The following is a 12788-nucleotide window of genomic DNA, read 5'->3' as shown; positions in this document are numbered from 1 at the left end:
CCCACTGTGCACAATCAAAATCCACTCTGGTGTACATTTTGAGGGTGCACATTTTGGGAGAGGGGTATGTGTGCAACACCGCTAATTCACCTGAAATCAAAATGGCTCTATGACCTAAGAGATAACATTATTTAACCCCACCTGGTTTTAGTAGCACAATCCTAAATTCAATATTTTCTAAACATTTATTTATTATTATATTTTTAAATTAATTATATTTGTACACTGCCCTTCAGCCGTAGATCTCAGGACAGCTCACAACATAAAAACACAGGTTTAAACACAAAACACGTAATAAAATACCTAATAAAAACAAGAACGAAAAAGCACAAACAAACCCCTCTCCCCCCATAAATCTCATTTAAAAAAAAAAGAGCTTTAATGCTGTATGCTGTGTTGTGCTTACATGCATAGAGAATAAGAAGTTTAAGCTACTTATTTGATCACAGAGAATCAGAAGCTTTATTTGCTCTAAAGAAATTTAACCTCTTTTCAAAACCATCCAAGTCAGCTTAATTTTTTAAGTCTCTGAAGCAATGCACACTATGTCCCTGGAACATAATCAGACTTCTGCAAGATTTACTCACTTTACAGTTTAAAAGACTGAATACACCTATTGCTATACCCCTTCTGACAGAGCAGTGTTACCATACTCAAACTGTATGGCTAGTAAGAAGAAGTTGGGCACACAGAACAGAAGTCCCTGCCCTTTCTTCCTCCTTATTTTTGTATTCCAAGCAAAAAAGCCTATCTGGTGAAAACATTTTGAGGTGGTTGATGTCACATTTTAAGAGCAACCAGGAAGCAGCACTGTACTTTGCTCCCATCAATTCCCATCAGGCAGAAGTTCCACAGAGCCCAGCAAGTGAGAGACTGTGTAGAATACAGCAAATATGTCCTAATAGTCACCTTTAGGTTGGCTGAGGTGCTTTCTCTCAACCACAACATTCACCCTGCTACAAGCCCAAGGCTACCTGCTCTTGTTTTTTTTTGAGGGGGAGGAACCTACAATTTGCCACCTTCTGTATCTGCATATAAGTGGCAAATTAGACAGCATATTTAGACACAGCTCATGTCTTTAAGAGATTGACTGACAGAATAATGTCAGACCATCACTGTAGGTGATGGTCAACCTTTTAAAACTGCCTTTTGAAATAAATGTCATCCGAAAATGAAAGGGCGGGTAAGGACTCCTTGCTTCTCAACCCTGCAGGAACATTTGATGCAAAGACAGATAGACACAGATAGACACATACACACACACACTTAGGAGCAGCTACTTCTGCTTCACAGCACAACTACAGCCACACCTAAAAACAAACACATTTACAAGCTTGTCTTTGAGGGTTACAAACATCTATTATAACCACTCTACATACTTGTTCCACGTAATGAAAGTTCCTCGCTGTGTCGAGAGTCCAAGGGCAGAAATTTGATTCATTTTCACTCCAGCAGCTAAAAGAAAAATTCAGACACTGAGAAGTGAACTTTATGGAACAACTGCTGTAACGTAGCCTTAGTCTCAGAAACTATTCACCCATACTCATTCATAAAGAATTTCATTCCACTTTATTCAGCAACTAAACAAAAGCCAGCTGTTCATTCAGCTGAACAATATGGCTACTGAAACAGTCTTGGACATGTGATTCAAAGAACATACAGAGTGTTGGGGAGAGTCATGTGCAAAACTTCAAAAAATAAATAAAAATGCTTGCTTCTTTGGCAGTAGGAAGAGATACTTTGCACACACAGCTTTGAATTTTAGTAACACGGACCTGTAACATAATGTCCCGACTAAGTTATATGATCATTAGAGAACACAGATATTTATATTTGTAAGTAAGGGATCAGGAAGGCTGCGCAAAACCATAGCTTCCAGCAAAGCAGAATAAGATTTCATCACATTAAACGTTCTCCAACCTTGAGCAGTAAAAGTTGCTTAGTTTTGGCAAGTCTCAAGGGGGAGCGTGTTCCTTTACTAAAAGCAATGAATATGTCTCCCTCTTAACTCAATTTATAGGGCTCAGACAACTTCCCCATGTGGCTGGTGACCACAACCTCACCACCCACACATTCAGAATACATGCAAAGAGGCTCTACACATGCACCAATGTAGATGTGCAGAGATACTTCCCATGAGGGTGGACTCTGATTGGGCTAGGATCCTCCCCTTACTTGGAAGGTTGGTACACATGCAAGAGTCCTTCTTCATGTGGTCCTAAAATGGAGATGGTGAGTTGTGCAATCACCAAGTGGCGGGATTCAATTAGGGCCTTCTTGGCAATGGCGCCCTCTGTGTGGAATGTCAAGGAGATAAAGAACTACACAACTTTTATAATACATCTGTATCGGGTAGTTTTTAATGTTTGACGTTTTATTATGTTTTTATGTGCACTGGAAGCTGCACAGATGGCTGGGGCATGTAATAATAATAATAATAATAATAATAATAATAATAATAATTTCTAGTACCGTATTTTTCTCTCTATAAGACGCACTTTTCCCCTCCTAAAAAGTAAGGGGAAATGTGTGTGCTTCTTATGGAGTGAATGCAGGCTGCGCAGAAATCCCTCTTGCTGTTCTGGCTTCAGGGATAGCCGCGCAAAGCCTCTTCAACAACATTTGATTCAGATTATTTTTTCCCTTGTTTTCCTCCTCTAAAAACTAGGTGCGTCTTATGGTCAGGTGTGTCTTATAGAGCGAAAAATACGGTGGTTCCTCCAGGTGATGATCCCAGAATATTTTTTTTTTGATACCCCAATATGTGGTCCAAATTAACTGGCATGCATCACAAGGTAACAATGTGGGGTATACAAGCACATTAAAGGGGTTTCAATGTTATATCCCACCGTAATGTTAATATAGCATGAGTGTTCTTTCGGTAAACCTGGTCATGAGCCATTTTGGGTTTTAAAAGGTTAAACCCTGTACTTTGGGCCTGGAAAGCAGATAAAGCACAAGCATCAGCAAACATCCAAGTAAATACTGTTGTGGCCCAATTTTGGACCCATGGCAACTTCCAGGCCATTGACAAGAGTCACATATGATACACTGCAATAGGAATAGGTTACCAGAGCGAGGGTACTTGTAGCCAAGCTATCTCCATCCACATAAGGTCACAGGTTTTGGAAGAGCAGCTAATGTTGAGTTTCATGGTTACCTTGAACTGCCTCTTTAACCACACCAACAAATTGTGTCCACAGTCTTTCAGGATCCAGTTCAACCCAACCTGGCCGAGGCTGAACAACTTCCACCTGTTAACAAAAAAACGGAATTACCAAGCAATCAGACCCAAAGCCACGAATGCTAGTGGTCTTGAGGAACTTACGCTATGGGAAAAGCCATATAACTGCAGGGGTACATTTAGATAATCTGGCCCCAAACCATTGATGGCCTAAAAAGTTAATAGCACTTTGAATTTGAATCAATTGTATTGATTGCCATTGAAAATGGCACAAAAGTGATACAACACGTTTAGACCTTCTGGAGCTCATTAGTACCCTGTCTCTGTATTTTGCACTAGCTGGTGTTTCAGAGTTGTCTTCTGAGACAACAACACAGAAAGCACAGTGTTGCAGTTCGCTTTGGAGGTAACCAGACCATGAATGACGAAGCCAAGGCCATGCCAGTCTGGACAGGGCTGCAGCTACCCTACCAGCCTGAGGTAGTAGAATGAATTCTGGGCCACTGCAGCTATCAGTGCCTTAGCGGACAGCAGTGGATTCAAGCGCACTCCCAAGCTCCATACCTAGTCCTTTGATGGAAGTGTAACCCCCACCTAAGACCAGTGTAATAATAATAATAATAATAATAACAATAATAACAATAATTTAATAATTTATTATTTCTACCCCACCCATCTGGCTGGGTTTCCCCAGCCACACTGGGCGGCTTTCAACAGAACATTAAAAACAGAATAAAACATCAAACATTAAAAACTTCAGATGTCTTCTAAAAGTCAGATAGTTGTTTATTTCCTTGACATCTGACGGGAGGGCGTTCCACAGGGCCGAGAAGAAGGCCCTCTGCCTGGTTCCCTGTAACTTGGCTTCTCACAGCGAGGGAACCACCAGAAGGCTCTCGTCGCTGGACCTCAGTATCTGGGCTGAATGATGGGAGGTGGAGACGCTCCTTCAGATATACTGAGTTTACCTCTTCTGTCCTCATTGATAGATCTCCCACAGCACAGGGCCCCTGTTTTATCTGCAATAAGTTTCAGCTTGTTCTCCTTCATCCATCCTAAAACTGTATCCAGGCACCTGTTCATGAGTTCTATAGTATCACTGGAATTTGTAGGTGGAAAAGAAAGATGGAGCCGTGTCTCATCAGTATGCTGATTGGCTGTGCAGTCCAAATATTCAGCTTGACTTTTCTCAGCAGTTTCATATAGACTGTTGGAAGAGCACTGAGAATAAGATGGAACTCAGAGGCATCCCACAAGCCAGAGACGGTGGGATGGAACTGAACTCTCCCAGCACTATTCTTTGTGAATGGCTCTCCAAGAAGGACCAGAGTTCAAAACCCAGTTGACACAGAAGGATACTGTGATCACAATACTAACAAAAGCCACTGGGAGGTCCAGCAAGACCAAGAAATTCTGACAATAAAGGCTGCCTGTATGCTTCTTTTACATAATTTGCATCGTTTAAAAATACTCAAAGCAGTGTTACAACAAGTTAATTGTAGCCATTGGGAATCAATGTGGAATAGGTACATACATAAGATGTGGGGTTTTGCAGTCCATTTACCGGGCGCAGTTTTCACACAAACTTTATGTTCACACTCCTCCACAATGAAAAAAATAAGTTATGCAATTCTTATACATGCAGATTACTGGTTAACGCCTACATGGAGTGAATCTTGATTATTTTAATTATGCTTACCCCAACTTTCCTACCCTCAAAGCAACTTATATGTCAGTAAAATACAAATGACTGTATTTTAGCATTGTACAGTGGTACCACGGGTTAAGCACTTAATTCGTTCCGGACGTCCGTTCTTAACCTGAAACTGTTCTTAACCTGAAGCACCACTTTAGCTAATGGGACCTCCTGCTGCCACTGTGTTGCCGGAGCCTGATTTCTGTTCTCATCATGAAGCAAAGTTCTTAACCTGAAGCACTATTCTGGGTTAGCAGAGTGTGTAACCTGAAGCGTATGTAACCTGAAGCATATGTAACCTGAGGTACCACTGTACTTAAATTGTATTTGTTTCTGTAGGGAATGAAGATCCAACGTACATCCTTTTTGCATATCAATGGGTGATGCAAAGAAATCTGGATCAGGCTCAATTTCCTCAAATTTACAATGCTTCATTATCTTGGCTCAGAACAGAGTATAAAGCACCAAAGTGTTAGAAAGCTTTATTAAGATGTTTGGATAAGCTTTTGACTAGGCAGGAGAGAATCAAGTCATAATTGCAGCAATGTTAAGGAAACGTTGATGAACACTGATAAACTGCCCATACATGAAGGGCAGTTCACAACATAAAAATACAGCATAAAAACTCCTGTTAAATCTACAGGCATTTTCTCTATCTGAATTCCATAACTTCATATCAAATTAAATACAAATAATATATGAAAGTGCCAGCAAATTGACAATCATTACAAACAACAAAAAGTCAGACTGTCCTATTAATTATTATGAAAACTTTTATACCATATTAGACCACTGCTATATATTAAATTAGTCCCAGTGTAGCTTTATCTGCTGTAACAGTTTATGAGATCCAGCTTTTGCTAGAGCCTTGAAAAATTCCAGAAAAGATTAAAGTTACAGCAGTGTATCTAATGGTATCCTTTGTGCTGACAGAGGGCTCTTGAATCCTGTGGAGTTTTCTGTCAATAGGACAGGGAGAGAGGCAATTTTTGCCAATTCCCCCTCTGCTCTGTAGGTCCTTATGCCCCTGCCCAAAATATGCTCCAGAGTGTTGGGGGAACCTTTGGAATTGCCTGGGAGGTGAAGGGTGGTGACAGTAGGATGCAACTTGTACAAAGGTGGTTACACTGCCAGAGGGTCAACAATGGCCAAACTCAATAAGCAATGCAAGATTATGCTCACTTCTTGCTGCATAAGAAGCTGCCTTATACAGAGTCAGAACATTGGTCAGTATTGTCAGCAAAACAGTCTCCAGGGTTGTAGACAAAGGGCTTTTCCAGTCCTGCCTGGAGACTGAACCTGAACGTCTTGCACACAAAGCATTTTAAAGATACAGCTTTAATGTCAATAATGTGACAACTGTTAGTGTTCCAGCTGAGCAGTCATTGTCCAGTTGGTGAAAAAACTAAGGACCAGAAATAGAAAATCTACAGATTTCCCAGTGTCCTTGGCTATAGGAATAAAAAGGACTTGTTTCATACAATTATTGTAAGGATGAATGAAATGACGAATGAACTCAGTCCATTTGTCCCATCATTAATAGGCACAATTCAATCCACAAATCTGCAATTGCCCTCCAGGAGCATCTGGGTCCGCCAGTGGATAGGTAACCTAATCCAAATGGCATGGAGATGCAAACTCTATTGTTACATGCCACTCCAATCTCGGAGCTGTGTGAGATTTCAGGGGTTCCAGGCATCTTTATCAAGGCATTTCCATTTGGGAAATGAGGCACAGCGGAGACTGTAGTGTCTCTATGATATATGGTTTATTTACACATATCTACAACCTGAGCCTTCAGCAAAGGCGTTCACAGCATTAACACTGCAGGAGGCTTCTCCCATAGACACAGCAGCCTTGAACTTAAGCAGACCACAACCACTGCTCTCAACCACTGATCTCTGACTCTCTCCAGCCTGCTGCTTACGATATCTGTTGCAAAACTCCTAATTGCAACTCTGGAATTAAACTCTTCTGCAATTAAACTTTAACCTAATTAAACTCTGATATAAACACTGGCATTGTCTTTTATACGAACTCTCAGTTGAAGTAAGGAGCCCACTCATTTGCAAATGAGATTTGACCTGGATTTTTCAGTGTCCTAATCAATCCTTACCCCCCCCCCCCCGGGCTATCAGCTCATGCAGGAGGCTAGTGCTGACTTAAGTAGCTGTGGACACATCCAGTGGACACATCCAGTGGCTTAGCTCCAATACACACATGGGAGTAGCACAACTCTAGCACTCTAAGCCATAATTAAATTCTCCCCCGCCTTCCCCCAAAGCATTAATTATATTCTAACTATAGCTTGATCCGGAATTTAGGGAGTCTTGCACCCACCAACTTATAACAATGTGAACTGACACTTCCATTTAGGAGATGTCGATATCCAGCTGTTGCAAGCTATACAACTGTGCCAGCTTGATTATTCATACACTAGGCAGCCCTGTTCAGGGAAGTTTTTAACATTTTACGCTGTATTGTTTTTAATACTTGATTGGGAGCCGCCCAGAGTGGCTGGGCAAACTCAGCCAGATGGGCAGGTTATAAATTATTTATTTATTTATTTATTATTATTATTATTATTATTATTATTATTATTATTATTATTATTATTATTATTATTACAATCCCAGTAGTTAAGAAAGTGAGCCCATGTGAAGCCACTCAATGGCAAACCCTTAAAGACCAATATAGAAATGTTTTTTTCTTTTTTAATTGCATATACCAAGGTTTTACCTTTAAAAGTCTGAATTCCCTTGTTTCGAGAGTTAAATTCTGGCAAGCAATAGTCATGTTTGACTAAGTTTTGCTTAGAGTGTTGTTGTTGTTGTTTAGTCGTTTAGTCGTGTCTGACTCTTCGTGACCCCATGGACCAGAGAACGCCAGGCACTCCTATCTTCCACTGCCTCCCGCAGTTTGGTCAGACTCATGCTGGTAGCTTCGAGAACACTGTCCAACCATCTCGTCCTCTGTCGTCCCCTTCTCCTTGTGCCCTCCATCTTTCCCAACATCAGGGTCTTTTCCAGGGAGTCTTCTCTTCTCATGAGGTGGCCAAAGTATTGGAGCCTCAGCTTCACGATCTGTCCTTCCAGTGAGCACTCAGGGCTGATTTCCTTAAGAATGGATACGTTTGATCTTCTTGCAGTCCATGGGACTCTCAAGAGTCTCCTCCAGCACCATAATTCAAATGCATCAATTCTTCAGCGATCAGCCTTCTTTATGGTCCAGCTCCCACTTCCATACATCACTACTGGGAAAACCATGGCTTTAACTATACGGACCTTGCTTAGAGTAGATCCATTGAAATTAATGGGCCTAACTTAGTCATGTTCATTCATTTCAAAGGGTATACTCTGAGTAAATACCACACTATGTCTTTAGGACAGCTGGCCCACAGAGACAATACAGCGCAAGTAAAACTGCTCTCTGTATCAACCTGAACAGGTTAGTTTAGTTGGGTTTGTAAGGAAACGCGCCTCAATAATAATGTATGGAAACAGGTTTCTAGTCAGAAAGCCACAGCTCAAATTAAGTTTGGGTCACAAGTGAGATTAAGGTGTCATACACCACTGCCAAGTACAAAGTTAGGGAGTTCTGCTTTTGATTGCATCTGGGGAAATGTTTCTGACCTATATAGAAGTGAGGAATGTACAGAGCAAACAAGAAATTCAACTGGTACACAATGGCTGGTTACGACACTAATCCACACAGTTCTGCTGGTGTCTTGTTGCAGCTCTAGTTGAAGAACCCAGTGCTGCTATCGAGGATGCTTAGTGGGACCAGCTTACATAAGGTGAATCAGTTGATGTGGACAAGGTGCTGATGGCAATGGATCTGACCACATGCCCCCTTGACCTTGTCCCTTCTGGCTGAGGGGGCCTGACTGGTTGGGTCCAGAGTGTGGTTACTGCTTCATGGTATGAGGGGCTGGTCCCTGCAGAAATGAAAGAGGCAGATACATAGAAAAACGAAGTACGGTACTTTGTGTTAGCAACGGAGGAAGATGGATTCATTCAGACTATGAAACTTTTACGCAGATGGCATACCCCTGGCAGGCAAACAAGAACCATGCAACGCAAGACAAAACATTAGGAGTTGGCGAAATATAAACGCCATTACAAATTTTCTAACAAATCCAACAGCTTCCAAACCTCTATCAACATTTGAAAATCTAATTACAAGCACTAACGCAAAATCGAAGCCTATATTATCAATAATTATGAAATAATTAGTGACACGCAATTAGGCCAAACAAATTTGATATAACATAGTCGAGAATCAGATCTAGAGACAGTAATGGGGGGGGGGGTAGATTGGCAGAGCCTGTGGCTAAGAAGCTATTAAAGTCAGCATCCATGCTTTTATAGGAAAATACTCTGAAGCTTCTACATTGTTGTTGTCGTTTAGTCGTGTCCGACTCTTCGTGACCCCATGGACCAGAGCACGCCAGGCACTCCTGTCTTCCACTGCCTCCCGCAGTTTGGTCAAACTCATGCTGGTAGCTTCGAGAACACTGTCCAACCATCTCGTCCTCTGTCGTCCCCTTCTCCTTGTGCCCTCCATCTTTCCCAACATCAGGGTCTTTTCCAGGGAGTCTTCTCTTCTCATGAGATGGCCAAAGTATTGGAGCCTCAGCTTCAGGATCTGTCCTTCCAGTGAGCGCTCAGGGCTTATTTCCTTAAGAATGGATAGGTTTGCTCTTCTTGCAGTCCATGGGACTCTCAAGAGTCTCCTCCAGCACCATAATTCAAAAGCATCATTTCTTCAGCGATCAGCCTTCTTTATGGTCCAGCTCTCAATTCCATACATCACTACTGGGAAAACCATAGCTTTAACTATACGGACCTTTGTCGGCAAGGTGATGTCTCTGCATTATCACCTTTGAGATATAGTCACCTTAACAAAGCTATTTCTCTTCTTTGCTGGAGAGGGTGTAAAGAGGTTAGAACCACTATACATATGTAGCAGGCAAGTGACTAATTACAGCCATTTTGGAAGAATGTTGTTGATTAACATTCTGATTACAAATAAAATTAGTACTGTTAACCAGCTCTAAAAGTGAAAATGACAATCAAAGAATTAGTTACTTTTCTTTTAGCAGCAGCTTGACAACTTCTTGTCCAAAACTGGGAATCTTTGGAACATTCACAAATGTCACAATGGAAACAAAAGATTAGGACTTTGGAATTACGTTTTCCCATAGGAATCTGTGTTCTGGGGTGAGTAGGAGAAATGTGCGAAGGGGGTGGTGGTGTTATGTTCTCATATTCCTTTCAAAAAAACAATAAATAGCATATATTTTAAAAAGAAAAAGAATCAGCAGAGTCACATTCCCCTTGTTCCTCCCCCATTAAAAGTAACAGGTAAGGGGTTCCATAACTGCTTTTTAAGCTGAACTAAAATGTAGCTGGGCAGCCTTCTTTTAAGCACACCTGAGAAGTTTACTAAGAAGATATTTGCAACTGGACAGTAGTTATCACAAAACTCTGGGCCCAAGTGGGGCTTCTTGAGAAGGGTCTTACCATAATTGCTTTCTTCATGCAGGTGGCACCACACCACCCCACAAAGAACCATTAACCCCCTGGACCCACCCAGATAGCCTCCAGTCGAGGGCACCTGTGTTAGGCCAAACTCCTTCAAGTGTGTTGTTACAGGCATGTATAGAATTGCTACCTAATTTTCTAGTACATCACTTTGTCTTCTTGTCATAGACACACATGGGTGCAATCCTAAACAACAATGAATTCAGCAATAATTATTTCTCAGTAAACATGTACAGGACAACACTATTTAAAGGTATTTTGAATAATAAGTAATCCTTCATAGAGGTAAACAAATGCACTCAGTTAATTAGTTTCTTCCTTCTGTCATTAAACACTTAAGTGTAATCGTGATAACATGTGTAGCAATTAAACTAGTTTGCAAATAACACAAGGCTACACCACAAGTTATGTGAAGTATATACTGTATTTTTTGCTCTATAAGACTCACTTTTTCCCTTCTAAAAAGTAAGGGGAAATGTGTGTGCGTCTTATGGAGCGAATGCAGGCTGTGCAGCTATCACAGAAGCCAGAACAGCAAGAGGGATTGCTGCTTTCACTGCACAGTGATCCCTCTTGCTGTTCTGGCTTCTGAGATTCAGAATATTTTTTTTCTTGTTTTCCTCCTCCAAAAACTAGGTGCGTCTTGTGGTCTGGTGCATCTTATAGAGCGAAAAATACGGTGCTTTAAAGGGCATGCTAACAATTGTCTCTATTTAACAAAAAGCAGCTCGGAGACAGTTGTATCTGAGTTGGGATCACGCTGCAGAGAAACTTTCTTCCTTGTGCCACTTTCCCATCAAAAGTCCCCTCCCACAACTGATGTTTGCCCTTAAATATCAGCATCAAGTGATAAATTGCAGCAGGGAAACCCTCTTCCCATTAACCCAGCTTAAGTACCCACAGCTGCTTTTGGTAAAAGAGAAGGGGTAACTGGAAGCACACATTTAATGCAACATGCAGTTTGACGCAATCAGATCACTCTAAGTGCCATTATCCTAGCCCTATACAGTGGTACCTCGGGTTAAGTACTTAATTCGTTCTGGAGGTCCGTTCTTAACCTGAAACTGTTCTCAACCTGAAGCACCACTTTAGCTAATGGGGCCTCCCGCTGCCGCGCCGCCGGAGCACAATTTCTGTTCTCATCCTGAAGCAAGTTCTTAACCTGAGGTACTATTTCTTGGGTTAGCGGAGTCTGCAACCTGAAGCGTATGTTAGCTGAAGTGTATGTTACCCGAGGTTCCACTGTACTATAGTTCCTTGAACTGATAAATGTAGGCTAGCACCATGCTGAGAGAAGGTAAACATGCATTGCAACATGTCAGCTTACTAGAACTTGGAAACAGTTGCATCATCAAGCACCAAGGTGCACGTCCAGACAAAATGTGCACAGCCTGTTCTATAACCAATTAATCTGCAATAGGAATCTCTGAGCTTTGTCGCTTAGTCCTCTGAAACATCCCAAACTTTCCAAACCCAAGTCTGCTTCTGCCTTTCAGATTCAGCTTGTGTGATTTATTTTACAGACATGGGGGGGGGGGGGGGAGGACACAGGAGCTAACAGCAAAGAACAAGAATCCTTATACTGCGGATTGCGCAAACCAGTTCATTAAAACACAGTAACAAATGGTTTTTCCCCCCCAAGGAAGAGCTTCCTGCTCTTCAACACATTGGCTCAGCAACACAGTGCTACGCTTCATTAGGTTCTTTGTAGTAAACAATTTTTTTTTGCGCAAGTCCTACAGTAGGCTCCAATACCCACAGGGTCTCCCCCATTCTTCCCTTCCCGTTGATCTAGGAATCAAGAAGGTTGCTATGCTACCACCATTTACCACATCTGTACATGATGTTCTCATGTGCCTATGTGCGGTGGAAGGCTGGCACATTCATCCTCCACAGCAATCAGAGCCTGCAACAAAATGTTGCGGTACATGAGCCAGTTTGACTAATGAGTGACTGGTGGAAGCATCAGGGAACTAACAGAACAGGAGCCAGGCTTTGTTTTGTCTTTGGGATGGAGGGGAGAAGAGAGAAAAGAAACGAACAGGAAGGAGAAACACACAAAGGAAAGCTCCGCTGATAGAGCAGGAGACTCATCCTTCATGCAAAAGGATTCCTGCATTGCGGGGGTCTAAACTAGATGGCCCCCAGTGATCCCTTTCCAGCTCTAGGATTCTGTGATCCTGGGTACAATCCTAGGCATATCATACCCTTACTCCCAGGTAAGTGGTTAAAGAGGCTGCACTCTTACGTCTGTGTTTGTCCACAGGAGCAAAGTAGAGCTTATTTCTAGGTAGACACGCGTTAAAATCGAGCTGTACCTTCTGACGCGGCTTGTATCCCCCCCTCCCGCCCTTCCTCCCCA

At 42.0% G+C, this 12788-nt stretch overlaps 1 protein-coding gene across 1 annotated transcript in view; it reads right to left on the bottom strand.

The window, feature by feature from the left end:
- GK5 (glycerol kinase 5) overlaps positions 1-12788 on the bottom strand; it is a 30074-nt gene that overhangs the window by 16785 nt on the left and 501 nt on the right. Inside the window, exons 2-3 of the mRNA XM_028731197.2 lie at positions 3161-3254; positions 1380-1455 (exon numbers count right to left, since the gene is read on the bottom strand). Of these exons, the coding sequence (XP_028587030.2) occupies positions 1380-1455; positions 3161-3254 (170 nt within the window). The remainder of the gene's footprint in view (positions 1-1379; positions 1456-3160; positions 3255-12788) is intronic.

Source organism: Podarcis muralis, chromosome 6 (assembly GCF_964188315.1).
Source record: "Podarcis muralis chromosome 6, rPodMur119.hap1.1, whole genome shotgun sequence".
Classification (NCBI taxonomy): domain Eukaryota; kingdom Metazoa; phylum Chordata; class Lepidosauria; order Squamata; family Lacertidae; genus Podarcis; species Podarcis muralis.
Note: the sequence above shows the minus strand (reverse complement) of the source record. Positions and strands in the feature narration are given on the sequence as shown.